The sequence below is a fragment of the Setaria italica genome, chromosome VI, assembly GCF_000263155.2.
Source record: "Setaria italica strain Yugu1 chromosome VI, Setaria_italica_v2.0, whole genome shotgun sequence".
NCBI classification, from domain to species: Eukaryota; Viridiplantae; Streptophyta; class Magnoliopsida; order Poales; family Poaceae; genus Setaria; species Setaria italica.
Genome location: NC_028455.1, coordinates 10,471,004 through 10,491,721, shown reverse-complemented (window position 1 = coordinate 10,491,721; position 20,718 = coordinate 10,471,004). Strand labels below are relative to the sequence as shown.

At 42.3% G+C, this 20,718-nt stretch overlaps 1 protein-coding gene across 6 annotated transcripts; it reads left to right on the top strand.

The window, feature by feature from the left end:
- The first annotated feature begins 14,906 nt into the window (after positions 1-14,906).
- LOC101754245 (probable E3 ubiquitin-protein ligase XBOS35) lies at positions 14,907-20,423 on the top strand. 6 transcript variants are annotated; one of them, XM_022827655.1, is made up of 12 exons: positions 15,942-16,195; positions 16,414-16,611; positions 16,693-16,898; positions 17,046-17,105; positions 17,605-17,676; positions 17,761-17,936; positions 18,085-18,245; positions 18,367-18,425; positions 18,503-18,549; positions 19,003-19,143; positions 19,580-19,671; positions 19,764-20,423. In XM_022827655.1, exons 3-12 carry the CDS (start codon positions 16,704-16,706, stop codon positions 20,210-20,212), a joined length of 1,452 nt encoding a protein of 483 aa, XP_022683390.1. In that variant the 5' UTR covers positions 15,942-16,195; positions 16,414-16,611; positions 16,693-16,703; the 3' UTR covers positions 20,213-20,423. The 6 variants fall into 6 exon arrangements, with proteins under 6 accessions (XP_004973101.1, XP_022683390.1, XP_004973107.1 ...); XM_004973044.3 differs by lacking the exons at positions 15,942-16,195; positions 16,414-16,611 and adding an exon at positions 14,907-15,467; XM_004973050.3 differs by lacking the exon at positions 16,414-16,611.
- Positions 20,424-20,718: the final 295 nt, after the last annotated feature.

The following is a 20,718-nucleotide window of genomic DNA, read 5'->3' as shown; positions in this document are numbered from 1 at the left end:
TGGCATTATCATGCCGTATGTGGGTAAGGCTTTGGGATTAGTATCTTGTGGAGAGGCTAGGAAGGCGCGAAGCTCGCAGTCTGCGAGGCTTGTTGAGTTTGAGGGTGGAATTGTGGTGAATGCTACCACATCATGGTGGGTTGAAAACTTGCGAGGTTGGGGCTTGGGAAGTATGGCGGTTGTGGCCAAAAGGTAGTATGGTGGATGCTTTTGGGTGCCTCAGCCGCTTTTTCTTCTTCGGCTATTCTTTCAAAAGTCTTTTTGGTTTCTAGACAAAAATCAGTTGCATGGTGAAGCTGCTTGCCATGAAAGGTACAGTAAAACATTCTTTGTTGATTGCCTTGGTTATTTGGCCTCGGAGGCCCTCTGCCTCGACCTCTTCCCCTTCCGGCATGACCACCTCTCTGGCCGCTGCCAAAGTTTGGTGGTGGTTGCTGCTGAGACTGTTTGTTGTGGTTTTGGTTTTGTTGCGAGGGTTGATTACCCTCGATCGACAGCACCTGTTGAGCTAGGTATGAGTGGTGTTATTGCGCGTGATTGTATTGTGAGGCTTGCCAGTTTTGGTCTTTTTCGGCTTGCCTCTGGCGGTTTCTCTCCGCCACTATCCTCCTATGGTCTTCATCTAATCTAAAGTATTTGTCAAGTTCTACGAACAAGACTTCCATTGTTTTTGGCTTTTTTCTTGATAGCTTCAAGGTTGTTCGACCTGGGTTGAGCCCCTTGATGCAAGCTGCTATAGCTATGCTATCCTCCACATCTGGAGTTTGTGACTTGAGCTGGACAAACCTTTTCACATAGTTTGTTAGAGGCTCTTTATCCTTTTGAACATAGTTGAATAGATCTCCTTCGTCAGTCACGGCACTATGAAAGCCTTGGAAGTTTTGAACTATCTTGGTTTTGAGATCTATCCAGTTGTATATGGACAGTGGTGGAAGCAGAGAGTACCAATCCAGCGCTGCACCCTCACATGCTATTATGAATGATTTTGCTAACACCACATCATCTCCTCCCGCCGAAGCTATGGTTGTCTTGTAGCTCATGAGGAACTGGTGAGGGTCTATTTGCCCATTAAACTTTGGTAGTCTGACCGCCTTGCAGGTTGTAGGGCATGGGGCAGTTTGCAAGCCTAAGGACAGTGGAGAGCTTTTGTCAATTGTCATGTAGGTGCTTGTTATCGCCGGGGTATTATGTCCAACGAAGCTGGGATTTGGGTGTATGATGGGTGTGTCATTGGTGGTCAACCCCGAAAGTGGTGGTTGTGGTGTGTTGTGCAAGTATTGCAACTCATTCAGCTCTTGTTGCAACTCTTTTAGTTGTCATTTAGCCTCGTTCAACATTGCTAGCTTGTTGGCTACTAATTTTTGCGCCTGGAGTTCTTGAGCGAATTTTTCTTTTTCCTTCTTCAATGTTTCTAGCTGCTTAAGTGCCGAGGCTAGTTCCTCCTCTGTTTCTCCGAGAGGATCATTTTGTGTGTTTGTTTGTGGTTGTGCTTGGCTCGAGGTCTTTGCTTCAACTCTCTTTTTCTTGCTTCTTGTTCTTAAGTTAGCCTCGACTCTTTTTAGTTTTTCCATCTTGTCATTGTTGTCTTGCTCAACTAGGACGAGCTGCCTTTCCTGTTCTCTCGCGTCCTTGGTGGTCCTCTTCTTCTTCTGGGGTGGCATCATGGGTACTTCGTGGTTGAGAACACGGTGGGCGCAAATATTAGGAAACAAATCTCAAGGAGACTCGAACACAATAATGTAGAAGAAGCACACGTGGTCTCGTTCCAAAAATTATCCATCCCTTTACAACAAGATAGGGCTCCCCTTTTATAGTGACTCGGGGGCTATTTTACATACCATGAATACCCTTTCTCACCTACTACATTCATAGAATATGCTATACATAAAGGTCTTTGGAGGTAAATTGTACAACTTGAACTCTCCCGCTGAATCACGCTTATCACGCCTCCAGGCAGTCAAGCTAATCATGCCTCTGGGGGTTCACGCTTCTCACACCTCCTTGTAGTCATGCTTTTAACGCCTTTGTATCTTTAGCCTCGTGCCAGTAGACCTCTTAACTTCGTGCTTGGAGTCTTCTTAGCCTCGTGCTGGAAAAGTAGCCCAGCCTCGTGCCTTAAACCTTAGCACGCTCATTCCAGCGACCCTGAGTAGAAAAATAGAGTGAAGAGCTCGTCGCTCGAGGTTAACCTCGAGCACCCGAGGGTAAGCTATTTAACATCTTAGCCACCAGCAAATAACCCTTAGTTTCGAGACCCAGGCGACAGACAGGATGCAAGGTTAATATGGTTTTCACGCCAGATTAGGACCAACGAGGTTAACTGCCTTTGCACAAGGGTCTCGATTTTGTGAGGTTAGTTAGCTCTTGCCGAAGAAAACAACCTCGAGGGTGACCGTCTTTTTGAGCAATCCCCAACATAACTATAGAGCATCTCCAGCATATTACCAAAACTCCATTGCTAAAATATTTTCTCTCTCCCCTCAAATAACAGCAGTTTGGAGTTTTGGAGATCATTGCTACAGCAGACTACAAAAGCTCCATCTCCAAAATAGGGGAGAGTGTTGCATTACCCTACACAAAGGGTAGACGAGTTGAGTTTTTGGTAGTTGCCAAAAAAAATTTGATATTGAGGAAGAGATTGGCAATCTTCTAGAGCCGAATCCCACCTCCAAAATTAACTAAATGGTAGTTTTTTGGTATATGCAATCTGTTTTAACCCACTCATTATGCTATATACCCTATTATTTGATCTGGAAGCTAGTGCCTACATATTAAGTAACCAATCCACTCAGTCCCTAAATGAAGCAAATTTTGTTCACTTGATTACTCCAACCTAGTTAAATAATACTCCATATTATATCTACTTCGGTCCGTAGTACGGACAAAACATTAAAACATTTCTAAACCTCGTACTAATGAAGCCATCAACTTAAAAACCTGTTTAGTTACCCAAACTTCCAACTTTGATACTATGCAAAAAGAAGATTCCCCATCACATCAAACTTACGGTAAATGCATGGAGTACTAAATGTAGACGAAATCAAAAACTAATTGCACAGTTTTGTTGTACTTAGCGAGACGAATCTTTTGAGCCTAATTAGTCAATATTTGGACAATAATTCACAAATACAAACGAAACGCTACAGTGTGCTACAGTGCTACAACAGTGATTTTGCATCTCCAAAGTTGGGCAACTAAACAAGGCCTAAAAACAGACTACTTCTGACCCACTGAGAACTGTCATATGCATCATTAGTTTATAATTGCAAAGTTTATTGGTTTTGCTCCGCATTTCTGGTGATCAAATTATTTGGTTCATCATTCCATGAAATTCATGTTCTCAGGCGATTGCTTTTGACCTTGACTGTTGCTGCTGTATAGTGCAAACCAGAATGGTATTTGAAGAATTAGCTTCTTGCGATAGCTATATGTCGCACCGAGAAGTCTGTTAATTTCTATGGGAAGAATTGGATTTGAGTAAGATTTTTTTTAATCTCTCTAAGAGAAGCCACCACACCGCCAAAAACAAGTCATTTTAGTATTTGATTATTTTTCCTTAGAAAAAGAAGGTAGTATAGGAGAGCTATTAGGCCCTTTATTACCAGGACAGGGATGAGGCTGCTAGTAGATAGGTTGGGCTTGTTTGGATACGGAGGATTAAGATCATATTTTTTCAATCATCATTGATGCAAATTCCCTTCATCTGGACATCCATATGCAATGTTCTCAAGTATGATTGTAACATTGCTACGGAATGCATGAGAAGTTGCCCCATAAACCATACTATAAAATAGACGAAAATCATGCGGCTCACGCAAATTAAATAAGTGGAAGTTAGTGAAGACCACGTTACAGTTTTGTATATAAGCACATTATTTAAGACAGTCTGTTTCTGAGATTAATATATTAAGGTCGCTGATAGATGACCAAGTTCAATTAATCCCTTCTATCATTTGTGCAAACAAATTGAGATAGTTGGTAGCATTGACTTTGATTATTCATCATAGTCACTGTAATGAGATCTGATAAATGAGAGTTATTAGAAAGAAGTATAAGCATGACTGTAAGAGATATGAGGAAAGAAGTTGAGAAATGCTAACATATACTACTCAGGATCATCAGAACAAGTACTATGTACTTGAGTATTTAAATTCAAATCGTGCTTGGGGAAAAGACCAGCGTTAAGGTTGAGAGGATGATTTTATTCTTTAATTATGCTTTATTTAGTCCTGTGGTCCACAAACGTTGGGGCTACAGCCCTGCAAAAGTAGTTTATGATGTTTGTCAAAAGGTGATTCATTGTGTGAGGAACTTCCGCAGCAACTTTTTTTTTGTCCTTGATGTCAATTGTTAGGGACCTTTCATGTTCTCTGATTGACGTTTTGTGATAATTTTACACAGAGAGTTACATGTGCAGGAGAATGAACATGTGCAGCAAGCTTTTTTCTTTATACATACCCATAACCCAAACTTTGCAGGGCGTGGGTGAGTGAAATGAGACCTTTGTGCCCTGACGAAGGAAACAGTCAAGATCTGATAAAATGGAATCTATCCGTGTCTTGCGGTGTATATTATACGTATGGCATGCAACCTCGACTCTAGAACCCTATAGTATATTGACATATACCCAGTATCTACTATCAACAAATTATCAACATGAAGATACCAAAAGGAGTGGCTTTTTCTATCTTGTTTCACCCATGTTCATGCCTTCATGTTAGCACTTAGGAATCAGATTTACCATGCTCAATATCTATGGATCTTTAAAATATGCTAATTGTACTCACAAAATAAGATCATTCTACTTTAGAGCAAACTTATCATTCAGTGTAGTTTACATGTTTTATGGGGTATAACCTTTTTTCAAAGTAAGCTGAACTCTTAGTGGGGTGCATGTCTTCCTCCATGTCAGAAATGTCAATTATGAGTACTCCCTTAAGTATTGTAGCTAATCTTCACTAACTGGTGGTTTGGTTTCTCAAATCCAACAGTTTGATTAAAACATTTTAAAAAAATATTACTCAGTGTATACATTGTGAGAGCATTTTTGTCCAAATAACAGCTTCCTGTTATTCTAATAATTATTTTAAGAATTTCTTAGAAATAAGTGGAAGTGGCATTTTACAATAATGTACTTGACCATTGAAAATTTTATTCTGCGCCAGACAAGGGAACATAAATAGAAAATTTGTGACAAATTTGAAATCACTAGCTTGAAACACTACTGCATATGGTCTCTATTCAGGTTGAGCTAAGTTTGGGGGATGTATCTTTTTACTGATCCTTTCTCGGCTTCAATCCTATGAATCATGCATTAACCAAAAGAGATGCATAAGGGGGTCCATCTCATTGGAGATCCCATCCATCACTAGAATATTAAAAATAGCAAATGACCATCAGATCCATGACACGACTACATCTACAAGTTGCTAGCAGTGTGCAGGATATGGGGCCTGCCACAGGGGACGGATGGAGCCTCCTGCAACGACTGGTTCCCTGCGTGGCTTTCTCCATCATGCAGGCAGACATGCTAGTTCCTTGTGGGGTTGGATCGCTTTTGTTTCTTCTGAGCTGCAATAATTTGTGCTGCCTAATATAAAAAGTTGGTGGCAGCACTGTGATGGTGCCAATAGAATATGAAGGAAACCAACAAAGAAACAGCTCTCCATGTCCCCTTGCACAATATTTGCTGAATGTACAAAGCACTCGAGAAACAAAGGAAACAGAACAATGCAGCATAGGAAAAGTACGTCTGTGATTGAAAAATGGGATGTGTTGAAAGGGTCATTTGCTTGTTGAGATCGACGAGCGATTGATTCCCCGCATTGTTGCCAACTGGAAATTGGGGGTACGCCGCCTTGGAAAATGTCGTTTGCTTGTTAAACTTAATAAATTGTCAATATCTGCATTGCCATAAATTAGGGCCATATGTGTTATCAGCATTAATTTGACTCGAGTTTTCCTCTTCTGTCTTTTTCTAATAGTACGTAAGAAGAGTTGGTGAATGATTCTTATTGCTTAACAATAGTAGTAGGAAAAATCTGATGTATTAACAAATATAAGTTCATCCTTGTGGTCTGACCAAACCTTAAAAGATTTTTTTAAAAAAATAGAAAGTAATATGCAGCTATCAAGAACAAGTAAATGGGGCTAAAATGCCTTCAAAACGCTTGAATATAAAATAAACAATAACACAAATGTTAAACATGTCCATTTATTCCACCCTTTGAAACACAGCTATTATTTGTGAACAAAATTAAAAGAATGTAGCTACATCTAACAATGTGATGCGCACTATGTCGTATCAGTGTGCATCAATATGTACTGCATTTTTCATACATCTGTCAAATGTATAGTTAGCAAGCTCGTAATTTTTAACTCCACATATATTGCTAAGATTTTGTAGTTGACCACAGCTAATAACACCTAATAAGATACTTAATGGAAGCAAAGATTAACCATCATCCATAAGCATTAACAAGTGTGAGAATATTAAAAAATGCAGCAACCAAACAATATACGAAGATTAACTGAATACTTTATGGGCAATCTACGGGGCCCGAGTATATGGATAAAATGTATGGTATAACACAAAAAAGGACTATGCCTTCTTAAATTGAGGGTCGGATCTACCACACGTGCAGTACTCGAAAACTGAGCATTCGTCCAACGCATTGGTACTGGATGCCTTTTCGTCCGGTACTAACGCGTACCGGTCTTCACGCATAGTGCCACCGGAGCCCCTGTAGTACCAGTTTGGAGCCTCAGCTGGTACTAAATGGAAGCACATGGACCGCGTGGCCAACAGCTAGATTCCCCAGGAAGTCATTTAGTACCGGCTGGTGGCTTCAGCCGGTACTAAATTGTGAGAATGCCATTTAATACTGGCTAGTAGCTTCAACCGGTACTAAATGAAATATTTAGTACCGGTTGAAGCTACCAGCCGGTACTAATATCAACCATTTGCTCTATATATAAATGAGCTGCTTCCTTGGATTCCTCTGCGAGCAAGCTCAACCATTTACTCGGACTTTGTTTTTCTTTACTCGACTAGCTTCTTCACTATAACTTCATTCTCCCTCCTCTAGTCATAGTATCTCCCTCCTTTGGTCATAGTATTCTAGATTTTTTTTGAATGAGCTAGTTTTATGTTATGCTTTATTAGAGTGAGGAGAATGGAGAGTTTTTTAGAATGAGTTTTACGTTACAAATGGAGTACTTGTTGATCTTTTAGAATAAGGAGAATGAAGATTTTTTTAGAGTGAGGTGAATAGGGAGTTTTTTAGAATGAGTTTTGTGCTACAAATGGATTACTAGCTTGTTGATCTTTTAGAGTGAGGAGAATGGAGAGTTTTTTGAATGAGTTTTATGGTACAAATGGTGTACTTGTTGATCTTTTAGAACAAGGAGAATGGAGAGTTTTTTAGATTGAGGACGAAATATTATAAACACATTTACTCTATCTTTCTCCTACCTAATATTGATCAAAGTTCTTTATCTAATACGAAGCTCTATGTCCATTTTTCACGTTATCAATGCAGATGGAACGATAATGGATGTAACACATCCACTCCTCCAATACCAAAGAATAGAAGAACTTCAAGTCCACAAACTCTGGCTGAACATCATAATAGAATCTTGAAATACTTTTCCAAACACCTTTTAGAGCCAAATTTTCATAATAGAAGTATGGTGGCTAATAGCCGGTTCAGGTAGAGATTTGTTCATTGACCTTGACCCATCGGCTTATGATTGGTTTTGGATTGCCAGAATGGGCCATGCTCAGTGAACAGATCTTTTGCATGGATAGGCTATTGGGATATGTTGACGCCAGATTTTGACACGTATGGAATCGGCGTCAAGAAGGGAAAGGATTAGCCGATGTGGTGAGTCGAAAAGGTCACGACTGGGAATCGGCCGATTGGTGCTACAGTTGAAGATCGGCCGATTGGCGCTGCAGTGTTTTGGTAGATGGAGTTGGTAGAAATCAGCCGATTAAGAGGCTGGGGCAATTGGGCCAATATAGGCTTAAAGTGAATTGCGAAGAGAAGATTGGCCCACAGGAGCGCAACGACCAACTCCGATACAAGTTGTACTTGTAAATATTCATTTTCGTTTAAAATTAGAGATAGAATCCTAGTCGATTAAGAAGTTGGTTGTAACAGGCTATAAATAGCCGCCTTTAGAGCTATGTAAAATCATCATCAAATCAATACAACAATCTACTATTTCCTCGTACTTTACTTTCAAGTCAGCGACTTCACCAATACTTTTATTCTTCCGCGAGTTCGTACGGGTTGGCAGGGCTGCATCGACACGATCTCCGGCCGATTCTGTAAGTTCTGTTTATCGAGTAATATCTAAGCTTTAACTTCAGGCGCATCGTTGTCGTTTCATTTAGATTTATTCACCAGTTATCGATATTTACTAGAATTCTAGGTTTTACCTGTTGTTCTAGTTTTATCACCAGTTATCTAGCTTGAAATTAGAGCTTTCGGCTTATTTATCTTTATTTCTTATCTATTGCTTTTGTATAGCCGATTAGATCTGTTTCAAGTGTTGCTCTTATAGCGTTGTCTAGTTTACTTTGGTAGTTTTCTTCAAAAACGTTACCTAGTTATCGGCTGCACCATAGCCGATTACCTTGTTATAGCAAATCGGCCGATTCGCTGATAAGCTCCCTCAAGATCGGAACCTTAGCCGATCGCAGCCTCTGGGATCTGACACGTTTTCTTCCTTGCCAATCACCAGGTCAGATTGGCTGGCACGCCGCGCGAACCGCACCAGGGCGATTACCCAAATAGGAGCTAAGCAGATTCTCCCGGGTCGTGTGTCCGACGCTGAGATTCAATTGGCTGATTTTTAGCGCCAACAGGATACCATACCTCTATTATGAAAATGTGGCACTTGCTTCAAGAGATGTTTGAACAATTATTTCAAGATTTCTTTATTATATTCAGCTAGAGTAGGTGGACTCATAGATGTACCACTATTTTAGGATTGTTGTATCTTTTTATCTTCAAAATTAACGGTCATGATGTGGATGACCTTATATTCTAAACATCTCATTTATGTAAGACTTAATATATACGCTAGATTATGTCGATAGGTTCTTAGGAATCGACATTATCGATATAAATCATAGTTTGTATGTTGTGATGATTAACGGTCACGATGTGGATGATCCTAGGTTCTAAGTATCTCATTTATGTAACATTTAATACGTACGATGAATTTCATATGTAATGTACTCTAGTTAATATTTGTGATAATTTTTTATCTCTACTATTTCATATATATATATATACACATATCTACATATATACATGTGAAAACTTTATTGTAATGATTGAAATATTTTATTAGAATTAAGACAGTGTGCACTGGAACGAAAATTGCTATACTTTCAGCTCATGCCAATTTGGCAAATTTAGTACCGGTTGGAAGCATTCCCGGTACTAAATGGAGGAATTTAGTACCGGGCAAAGGCCGGAACCAACACTAAATGGTCCTAATTTCAGATCCCACCATTTAGCAACTTTAGTACCAATTGAGAGCTGCCCGGTACTAAATAGAGGAATTTAGTACTGGAAAAAGGCTAGCACCGGTTCTAAAGTTTCCCACCTACAAATACTTCGTTTTCTCCAAACACTTCGCAGTTTCCAAAAATTAGCAGTTCCTCCCTCTATGCCGCGCTAGCCCCATCCAAGTCGCCCTCGCCCACAGTCGCCACCCCGTCCCGTTGCTGTCGCCATTGCCGTCACCCACCACCGCTGCGCTAGTCCCGTCCCTATCCCCGTCTCCATCACCATCGTTGTCGCCCTATCTCCCCATCCTCGGCTCTGTCACCCCGTCCCCGGCTTCATTGCCGTCACCCCGTCCCCGACTCTATTGCCCATCACCCCCGTCGTCGTCATCCTGTCCCCAACCACCGCCACCCCATCCCTGGCCATTGTCCCCGTCGTGGCGTCTCTCCCTTCCCCACCTCCCCCGCGGGCCACCGCCGTGTCTCTCCCTCCCCCGCCTCCCCCGCGCGCCACCATGCCTCGCCCGCACGCCCTCTCCAGTTAGATTTTCCTTTTTTCGATAATTTTGATTTTAATGCATTAAAATGATTTTGTACCCATATTGGATTAAAATGGCTAGATTTTGCTTTAATTTGGTACCCATTTGTATTGGATGCTAAGTAATTATTTTTTTGATACAATTATGGCATAAGGCTATATCTCTTAGAGGATATGTAGATATTCATGGGTAGCATTGTGATAGAATTGTGGATGGCTATGAAATGATGGTCTAGATTTATTTCAATGTATATGATGTGTGTATATGACAATGTATCTTATCATAATTTTATCACAATTTTACTTGGACAGTTTGGGCTAACTATGGCAAGTGGAAGTTCTTCTCGCCGTGGTGCCACGGCCGTGGAGGTGGCCACCGTGGACACTACATTTTTGAGGAGCCACCGTTGGCTTGTCCTCTAGGAATTCACTTTCCTAATTGCGTCATTGACTTGCCAAAAGGTGATCGAAGAAGAGAAACAATTCCGAACATAGTAATATTCTTTCGTTCTTGTAATTGGTTTTTAACTACAGATGAATAGTTCCTAAATTTACGTACATACAATGTAGCTTATCAACAATATTAGATGGCTAAAAGATGTTGTCGAAGCTCTAGGTGGTACTTCTCCTTTAGTACAATCCGAGATAGTTAGTCCATAGAATTTTAAAAGAGTAAAAATATATTTTCAAGTGCCTTTTCGAGAAACACATGCCAACCGGATGAGAGTATCAGGACAGCCCATCCTGATGGTTCCAATTGCCGCATGAGGTCAATTAGCACCAAGTAGGGTGACCATCGTGGAGGCCTGCCTGTAACAGCTTAAGGATCATGGGTATTTTGTGCAAGACTTTCCATATTTTCGAATAAAGACGCTCAAGAAAGGAGAAAGTAATGTGACTAGTATTGGATTTAGTAGCTCGACAGTCCACCAGGGGGTTTCAGTGAAGATGATGTTGAGCCTGTTGTCGTCGTCAATCAGCTCTTTAGGGAGGAGAGCTCAGTCTATGGTCGGGTAGACCATGAGCGGGTAGTCATTGCGGTCATCACGGTCATCGTGGTGGCGGTTGGCGTGGCGGTTGTCGTCCCTACAGTAGTCATTGCGGCGACGTCGGTTGTACTCCCTTGGGGCGCCGAGCTCTTTCTTGAGGACTATGCAATCCCAAAGATCATGATGTGCGTCCTTATGAAAAGGGCACGGAGCATTCTAGGTGTCATCAAACTCTTCCCGGAAGAAGGTGGTCAGCCTGGCAGGGTCGGCTTCAGCAGTGAGGACCTCGAGGGCCCTTTTTCGAAGTCAGGAGGACTCCTGTCGTGCTTGGTGTTCCTCATAGATTGGTAGTTCGTGGTTGTCGTTCTGGCGATGCTTGCCGCCCTGGAACTGTACTTTCCCCACCTCCTTTGTGTTAGCCTAGATGTTGATGAGCTACATCATCTGCCCGATCATCTTGGGGGCAGCCTAATATAAGTTGCAGAACATATTGCGATTTGACATTCAGAGCAGAAGTACCAGATGACGTCACGATCCTCAACACTGGCTAGCATGTTGCGATTCTCGAAGAAGCAGTTCACGTACTCTCGGAGAGTTTCGTTCTTCCGCTGGTAGACTTGCCTAAGATTCTTCGTGTTCCTAGGTCGGCTGTAGGTATCCTGGTAGTTCTGGGTGAAAGCCCTAGCAAGCTGACCCCAGGAGTCGATGCTACTCGGCAGGAGGTTCTCTAACCATAGAAGAGGAGCGGGGCCCATCACCACCGGGAAGTTATAGGTGCCGTTGGCGGCTTTCACTGCGGTGCTGTACGTCTTGAGCCATATGGTGGGGTCGGAGTGGCCGTCATACTTTTCGCTACATCCTGTATTTTGGTGGTTTGTATTGCTTTGCGCTGGTGCGTAGAATAGTTGACGTGCCCTAGGAAGGTGCCCTTAGCCGCATCATATAGGCTGACGACCTAGGGTTACAAGTCGGTTTGAATCTAATCTAATCGATTGTTACATGGCAAGCAATTTAAGTCAGATTACAATACGTATCCTACAATATCCGAGCTGAGTTGAATCACACAACTTCCTTGACTTGTACTCCAAGTATCTTCATATCCTTGGTCTGCACGTTCTGGTTGGGCAGGCCCACTTGTCAGGACCGGCCAGTATCCTAGTCGGTGGGGACCCATGAGGTATTCATATCCCTCAACTAGAACTACTGAGAGGCTTTGTCAGCTGAATCAACATGACATGGTATGGAACATATCTAATCATCTTTTTATCTTTAATTATGTTACATGTTTTAAATTCCATCACGTTATTCTCTTCTTTTAGGATGTCTTTGGTCAAATCTTGACGGCAATGAGCTTTCGTGCGATTCTGGCTCAAGTCTTGGATGAGTTGAATTATAGTTACACCGATGGAAACCTAATACACACCAAAGATTTCAAGCTCCAGGCTCATCTCACTTTCTACAGGCCATTTCAGTTGACATTGTCTCCATTATTCGAGATTTATGGTAGTGCATGTGACCATCCTTGTGAAGCGCTAGAGACTGCACTAATTCATGGTCTAGCTTATATTGATGAAGTTCTAGACTTTACGATTGGAAGCTTAAGCTATTTGGCATATCTATGTAAGTGAAGCGAATTATTAGATATGTAGCATGTATGGATGTACTCCTACCGTACCCTTTTCTTATGGATTTGAACTTGCTATCTCTAAGGTCTTAAGTATTGATGTACGAACTATTGAGTTCTTAAGTATTGATGTACGAACTATTGAGTGTTAATGATTTGAATGTGTTGATATTTGTGATACTTGGATTTGAATGGGTTGTTATATTAACGTAATATTATTAGTAAAAGCTACGTCGGAGACGAATACAAATTAATAGGGTAAAAAAAAAGAAAGGAATAAACTTTAGTATCGGTCGGTAAAACCAATCGGTACTAAACTGTCGTCCACAACAGCACGACGTGGCTCGCAGTTTAGTACCGATTGGTGTTACTGACCGGTACTAAATGGCGTATTTAGTACCGGTTGGGCTGACTGGTACTAAATAGCATGGTATTTAGTACCGATCGAGCGATACCGGTCGGACGTCCGATACTAAAGGAGGGTTACCGACCGGTACTAGAAGTCGATCCTCCGGTAGTGATGGTATCCACAACAATTGCAGCATACTGGTATTCATGATTGGTATTCATGATCTGGCAATACTTTACTCTAACGGGCCTTTCTTCTTTGGATTATAATGCTTATTGTTATTGTAGGTGCATGCAATGAGCCTATGTAATTTTATTTTGGGGAGAAGCCTATAGGATCTGTCGATTATACTAGATGAGAACACACAGATTGAATTATATGAGTAGCGGGGAAGGAAAGAGGAACAGGTAAGGAACATAGGTTGCCTTAGTACTAGTTTGGAGACAACTGTTTTCTGTGTGGATTGCAGGGGAACGCGAGTGATTGTAGAGGAAATTAGTTTATCCCCTAATCTTCTCCAATCTAGAAGAGGAATTGATTATCCAAACTAGATCTTAAAAGCGGGAGAGAGTGGGCACCGACATCACAATGCTTGATAAGGAGCAACTGTCAATGTGAGGTGACGCTAATATAATGGCAAAAGAAGAAAACCAGAAAGCATTTGTAGATTTGAAATGTCGTATTCGAGTATCAACATCCAACTTGTCGGAAAGACCAATCACATACATTCCACGGCCAAAATTATTTACTTGATCCATCAGGTATACTCGTATATTTCTAAATTTATTAAAAAAAATAAGAGTGATATTCTTTCAGTGGTAAGTAACGTGCCCGTTAATAACGAGATGTTCATAGTGACTTCGTCAATCTCAAAATTATCAACCTTGATATCTCAAAGGTATTCTCCTAACGGTAGGTGACGTGCCCATTAATAACGAGACGATCATAGTGGCTTCGTCAATCTCAAAATTAATAGGTTTGATATATCAAAAGTGGTACGCATACATGTATTTATAGTAGTGAGTATACATATATGTATACAAATGTCTACGTCTTATTGCCTTCTTTAAAAAATTGTTTACTTGACCAAAGAAAGTATAGCTCAGTTCCATGAAGCCGATTGTTGTAGTAGCAAATCCTTAGCTATCTTTGCTGTCTAAGTCTAACCGTGCCACTTTGTTCCTTTGAGGAAATATCTATCTTCATGTTTACTGGGGTTCACCCAAGATATTTGATCCATTTCGATACTTTAGGACCAGTTTGTTGTTATGTGGTGATTTTCTCTGATTCTTGGGAGAATTGACCGCCATGGTCCACCGTACACGCCGTCGAAAAGTTGGGTACATCCATCATATCCCGAGTTGTCGACAAACAAACAAGGTCCATCGACGAAATCAATAAGCAGCGCAATTATATATCCAGTTTTTCCACACTCCTCTACCCCTTGCTCTGCAAATGTCAAAGATGCCCAGATGCAGTACCAATTAACCAGTGGTAAGCACGGTTGAACTTTACTATCTTGTCTTCAGATGTCCTTGTAGCTCTCCCTTACCCGTACGCTGATCCGGACAATTGGACAATCCCTCAGAGGGGTGTGCCGCTATTTCAAAACACATTACGTCAAACAAAAGCAAAATTTCAGCTTGCAAATAAATGCCATCTCGAGTTCGTCAGGCTACAAGTATTTTTCACCAGGTGCCCCAATTAATTTTTTTATCGGTCTTCATGTCAGAAAGAAGAATAAAGCTGGCCATCTTATCCGTACACGGAGTTAAAATAGCAGGTAATTCAGGTAACTACTGTCACTGTCGGGTACCCAGGCAGAAAACGAAGAAATCGCCTGTCAGGTACCAAGCCTACCAAGGCAGGAAGCCGGAGCAAGCTCAGAGCAATCGCCATTCGCCACACACCAACCCCGTTACGCGCCGCGCGCCCTCTGCGGCTCCGCCCGCGCTGTCCGCCGCTGCAGCGGCGCTACAAGAAAGAAGAAACTGCAGAAGCCGCGCGCCGCGGCGCAGCGAGACCCATGCGTTCGTGCTGAGCCGAGCCTCGACAATACTCTCTCCTTCCATCTCCTCGTGCTCTCCACTGCTGCATGCGCGCGCGCCCCTTGTCCCTTGTCCTGGCCCCCGCCTCCACCTCGTTCCTTCCTCCCATCCCGCCCTGTCCCGGCGCGAGGCAGCGCCGGTCCACTCATCCACTGACAGGGACAACTAGCTAGAACGCGGCGGGCGGAGCCACCTGCGGCCCCTGATCCCGCTTCTTCCTCCGCCGCCGCTGCCCTGCTGTCCCTGACCACTTGTTGGTTTCTTGATGAGTTGGCGTCGGCGGCGGCAAGGCGGAGGCGGAGGCGGTGGAAGAGGAGGACGAAGGGCTTCGGCTTCCCCGGCGCCGGCCGCCGCCTGAAGATCCCCTCTTCCACTCTGGTGGGCTCTCGCGAGGTGAGCCGACTGCCTCCATTTCTTGATTGATTCTGGTTGCTCGCGCGGAGGCCATTTCTCTCTGCCATTTCGCCACCGGGAGATCTGATCCTTGTTTCGGCAGGGATTTAGCGCTAATGCCTGCTTAATTTCGGGTTGGATGCTTTGATCCAGTCTCGATTTTCTTGGTTATTACTCGCTGAAATGTTCCTCTTTATGGTCCGTCCATCCTTCTCTCGAATGACAAAAGTGGGCGTTTGTACCGATGCGCTCAGGTTCTTCTTCCCATTTGCCGTTCTTGCCTTTTCCTCGCCTGTCCAAGGTCAATCCGGGGCGCAATGCCGGCGCTGGTAGTTGCGCCATTCCTCCTTGGGCCGATGGGGCCGTCTCCCCCTCCGCCCCGAGAGGGACAGGGGAGACAGCGACGCGTCTCTGCTGCTGTTTTTCTCCACCCCATTACTGCGTCTCCGCCTCCATCTGACCACATCGCTTTGTGGTCTGCAGAATAGTAGGAAAAACAATAATTGCAGTTAAATAAAGATGGTTGGTTTGGTATGCTGCTGCTTACCATTTCCTGGATCAATTTGGGGAAGAAGCTATCTTCATCTATATTCCTCTTCTTTTCTTTAAACAAGTCACCATTCCTATTGTTCCCAATCAACTGGGTTTGTTTCCTAAGGAAAGGTGGCATCTGTTGTTTACTTTGATCCATGTGGATGCAGTACTAGTATCTTCTTGGATCAGTTGAGGTTATCCTCTCTGTTCAAAGTCCTTGTTCATTCGTTCAATTTGGGTCGTTGCCTGCATGGAGAACCCAATTGTGCTGCTATTTATTCACATCGGCTTCTTGTAGGGCTGGCGTAGTGATCCAGTTACTCATTTACTACCCCGCCTTACCCTCTATCCTTCGCTAGCTACTCAAAGAAAACGCTGAGTCTGTGACGCCATTTTGTCGCTGCTTATGTAGGATTCTTGTGTTTATTGTCAAGGGGACATGTGGCGTATTTTCCGCTTTACCTGAATCAGTTTCTTGGTGGAGTGCCCAAGTGGTGTGTGGCGAATTCCCTTCCCATATCAGTATAAGGCTATTGCCGCTCTCCATTCTGGTGCCTGCCTCAGCATATCTCGGCTTTAAGAACTCTGTGGTTCTGTGCTGTTCCATAGGGTGCTCAACTAGTGATATACTGATATCCAGTACTTGGAAAGTCTCTGCAAGAATTGTTGCTAATATTTTGTGTTTACATAGGTACAAGCGCCATGGGGATCTTAGGTATGATGGGTGATTCGTTCGGCTGCTCGGCTACTGGCGAGCGACTCGTCTCAGCCGCAAGGGATGGAGACATTCAAGAGGCTAGGGCCCTCTTGGAGCTCAACCCTCGCCTTGCCCGGTACTCGACGTTCGGGATCCGAAACTCGCCCCTCCATTACTCGGCAGCGAAGGGCCACCATGAGGTGAACCATTGATTTTGTCTGCAAAATCGTTTCCTGATCTTTCTGCAATAATTCTAGATCCAACTTGCCTTTTTAATTCATTTAATCAGTTATCAGTATGCGAATTTGCTATTATTTGACAAACAATATCTCGTTGCTCCATGATAGATTGTCTCCCTCCTAATCGAATCCGGGGTTAACATCAACCTTAGAAATTGCAGAGGACAGGTAAATCTCTCTTTCTCACCTTAGGTCTTAAATGATATTGTTATCTTCCTTTAGAGTTTATAGTTACATCAGCAGTGAGTTTTCATTCAGGAATATGTTAGGAAAAACATTGAGCCAATAATATATTCCATAAGTGGTTTATGCAGCAGTATGATACAAAACTACTTGCAAGTTTTATAGTCCTGTGCCTGGCTATTTTTTCGAGTGGCAATTAGTAACTTCACGGAGTGGAACTTTAAGTGATATATCCTTATTTCCTTTTCCTGGTTGATTTCTAATGTACGGAGTCCAGATGTTTGTTGTGAAATGCTCAGTACTTAAAAATTGATAGAGATAAACTATTTTGCAGTGGGTATCAACTGATTGTTTACTTACTGCTCAGTACTTCAAATTTATAGAGATAGACTATTCTTCAATGGGTATCACCTGATTGTTCTTCCCAGTTATGTTTTAAGTTCTATGCTTTTTTTTTGCTAACTCTGAACATTAAACTGCGCAGACTGCTCTGATGCAAGCTTGTCTATATGGTCACTGGAAAGTTGTACAGATTCTAGTTCTTTTCAAAGCAAATGTAAGTGAACATTACCTTTTCATTTTTGGTCAAATTACTCCGAAATATCTATTTATGCAAGTGATCTGTATCTTGAATTTCTAGATTCACAGGAGAGATTGTTTTAGTGGCGCAACAGCTATTCACTTTGCCACCCTAAAAGGTCATACTCGGTGCATTCGGCTTCTTGTGGCTGATTACGTGCCTAGCTTGTCAGAGTTTTGGAACGTTATGCATGGAAAGTCCACAGATGAAACAAAAAAGGATACCTTTGATGCAACGTATGTAAAATCCTTACATTCATCTATGTTGGCATCTTTCTAATCACTTATAAATTTCCATCATTTTTACTTATACTCTCCGCGCATTTATTTATGTGTCATCTTATCTCACTGATAAATTTGCGTCATTTCTTCTTGTGCTCTCCAGATCTCTCCGGAGGCTAATTAATGGTAAGTCGGATGGTGGCGTCACCCCGCTTCACTTGGCTGCCCTTCATGGGCATGCTGAGAGTGTGCAATTGCTATTAGACCTTGGAGCTTCTGTCTCTGAGGTCACTGTAAATGATGGTTCAACTATTGACCTCATTGGTAAGTATTAAAGAGAGATGGCACATGAACTTTGACCTTGTTTGGCATGAAACTGTGGATGACAAGTTTAGTTTTCCTGACATTTTAATATGATCGTAGATTAATTAATTTCTTCATGCAGGTTCAGGGAGCACTCCTCTCCATTACGCGGCATGTGGTGGAAGTGCTGTCTGCTGCCAAGTATGATGGTTCACTTTTCAATTTTATGATAATTTAAGCAATATGTTAACTCCCATTTACTAATTTCTGCTAAACAGCTTCTCATTGCAGCAGGAGCGAACATGGGAGCTGAAAATGCTAATGGGTATGTACTGGCCAGTCAATCATAAAATTTGTTCCTGCACCAAATCAGTTAAATAAACTTATCTTACAAAAAAGTTTAACTTTAAAACTGCCACAGCAAGATTATGATCTTTGCTATCACAAATGTGTTGTGAAATAAGATCTCTTTACATAGTCATCTTCATAATTTTTACTCTGCTATTTTATATTTTCTATTCTAACCAGTGTTAAGTTTTAAATCTAGTTAAACCACATTTTCCTTTGAAGTTTACTCAAATCCTGAAGCTATTTTTAACATTTGTTACTTGTAATGAATTCCGATGTCGTATGCTCTTGTATCTCACAGGAAACTTTAAGCTTTTGTTTTCCCATTAAGAAAGAGTGATTGGGATGGAGTATGTTAATCCCTTGTTAGCAAAAGACTTCCATGCTACTTGTTTGGATTACTTACTTTTCCAATGCAATTTACTTGAAGGTATACTCCCCTACATGTGGCTCGTTCGTGGCACAAAACTAGTGTTGAAGGCATCCTAAGCAAACAGCCAGAAGGCCGAATACGCATTCTTCCTTCACCATACTTGTGTCTACCACTTATGAGCATTATCAAAATCGCTCGGTGAGTTCAAATACCAGACAAAATATGTAGTTATTCAAATATCATCATAAAGTGCCCGCGACTAAAAGTCAATCTTCTGTAAGAACATCTAAAATTTACCAAACATTTGTGCCCTAGTAGTTGTATCAAGATACCTTGCTCCAGTGAAAGAAGTGAAGGTTGCCAATGCTGTACAGCAGCATTTTCCTATAATCTTTGTCCTTGGGAACTAAAACAATATTGTTGGTCCAAACCATCGGAGTTATACTGCACCTTGGGAGGACATGCATTTCACTGGCTGCGGAATGTTGATAATAAGAAACCAATATTTCTTTCTATGCCCACCTTCTAATTTTGAAGTTCGCAAAAACATATATGAGCTTTGTCATGTTTTCCTTTTTTTTCTTTTATTTTTTATGTGCCATTTCAAATTAAACCCTTTTTTAATATTTTGCAGTGAGTGCGGATGGAGAAAGACTTCTGCCTCCTCAACATGTCAGGATCCATGTGTCATATGTTTGGAGGTGGAATGCACGGTAGCTGCAGAAGGTACTGAAAAAACTGACTTATGCATGATGCATTGTTCATGAGGCTCTGGCCATGAGTTCTGCAAATATAATCAACAACTGCATTTTAAATAGGCTGTGGCCATGAGTTCTGCACCAAATGCGCACTCTATTTGTGCTCGACCACAAGCAGCTCAACATCAACCCGTGGCGTTCCTGGCTCCATATCATGCCCTTTGTGCAGGCACGCCATTGTCTCTTTCATGAAGCTCACGAGTACCACCCCGATAAAGGAGCTACCATGGACAAGTACATCGCTAGCTCTATGTGCGGCAGGCGCAGGCACTGCTCCCAATCGTGCCAGCTCCTTACATCGTCGGCCTGACACACGTCGGTTGCGCTCCTCATCGGTTCAGCTGGGATGCTCCTCTTTTAGATCCATTGGCTCCGGGAAACTGTCGTCACTAAAGTTGAACTGCACAGGAGCTGAAGAGGCGGTGCCTTGCCTCATTAGCTGTCTCAGGCCAGATGTGCAGCGGTCATCATCGTACAGGGAAAGAATTAGGAGATATTCAGAGTTTTGATAGCATCCCTCTGTTGGTTTTGTGCCTCCCTTGCTGCGAGTTTTCGGGGCTTGGCAGTTTAAAATTGTTTACTGTCTGTTCATGTTTCTCTTTGCTTATGTTTTTCTTGTCATGTAATATGCATGCAATCCTCATAGTGAAGATCTGTTTGTGTACATGACTCGTTCATCTACTTATATATGTGAAGTATATACCATCTTCGTTTACAAAAGCCAGCAAGTTAATGGATCTTTGTATTTTTTTTTAAACGAGGAGAGCTGCCTATATTCTATTAAAAAGGAGATCGCAGACGGGAGGAAAAATAGTTACACTTGCCCGACTCGCACTCCAAAGAGAAAGGCGAAAAAAGAGGGGCTACATACAGGCTAATAGAAAGCGCTAAACTCGGCTAGGCACTAAGCTCGGCTAAGCATGGTTGCCAATTGCTTCGCTCCCGCTATGATCCAGACCGTCGTATCCTCGTGTATCCTAGCTAGCACCGCCGCGCTTGTGGACTCCTTCCCCTT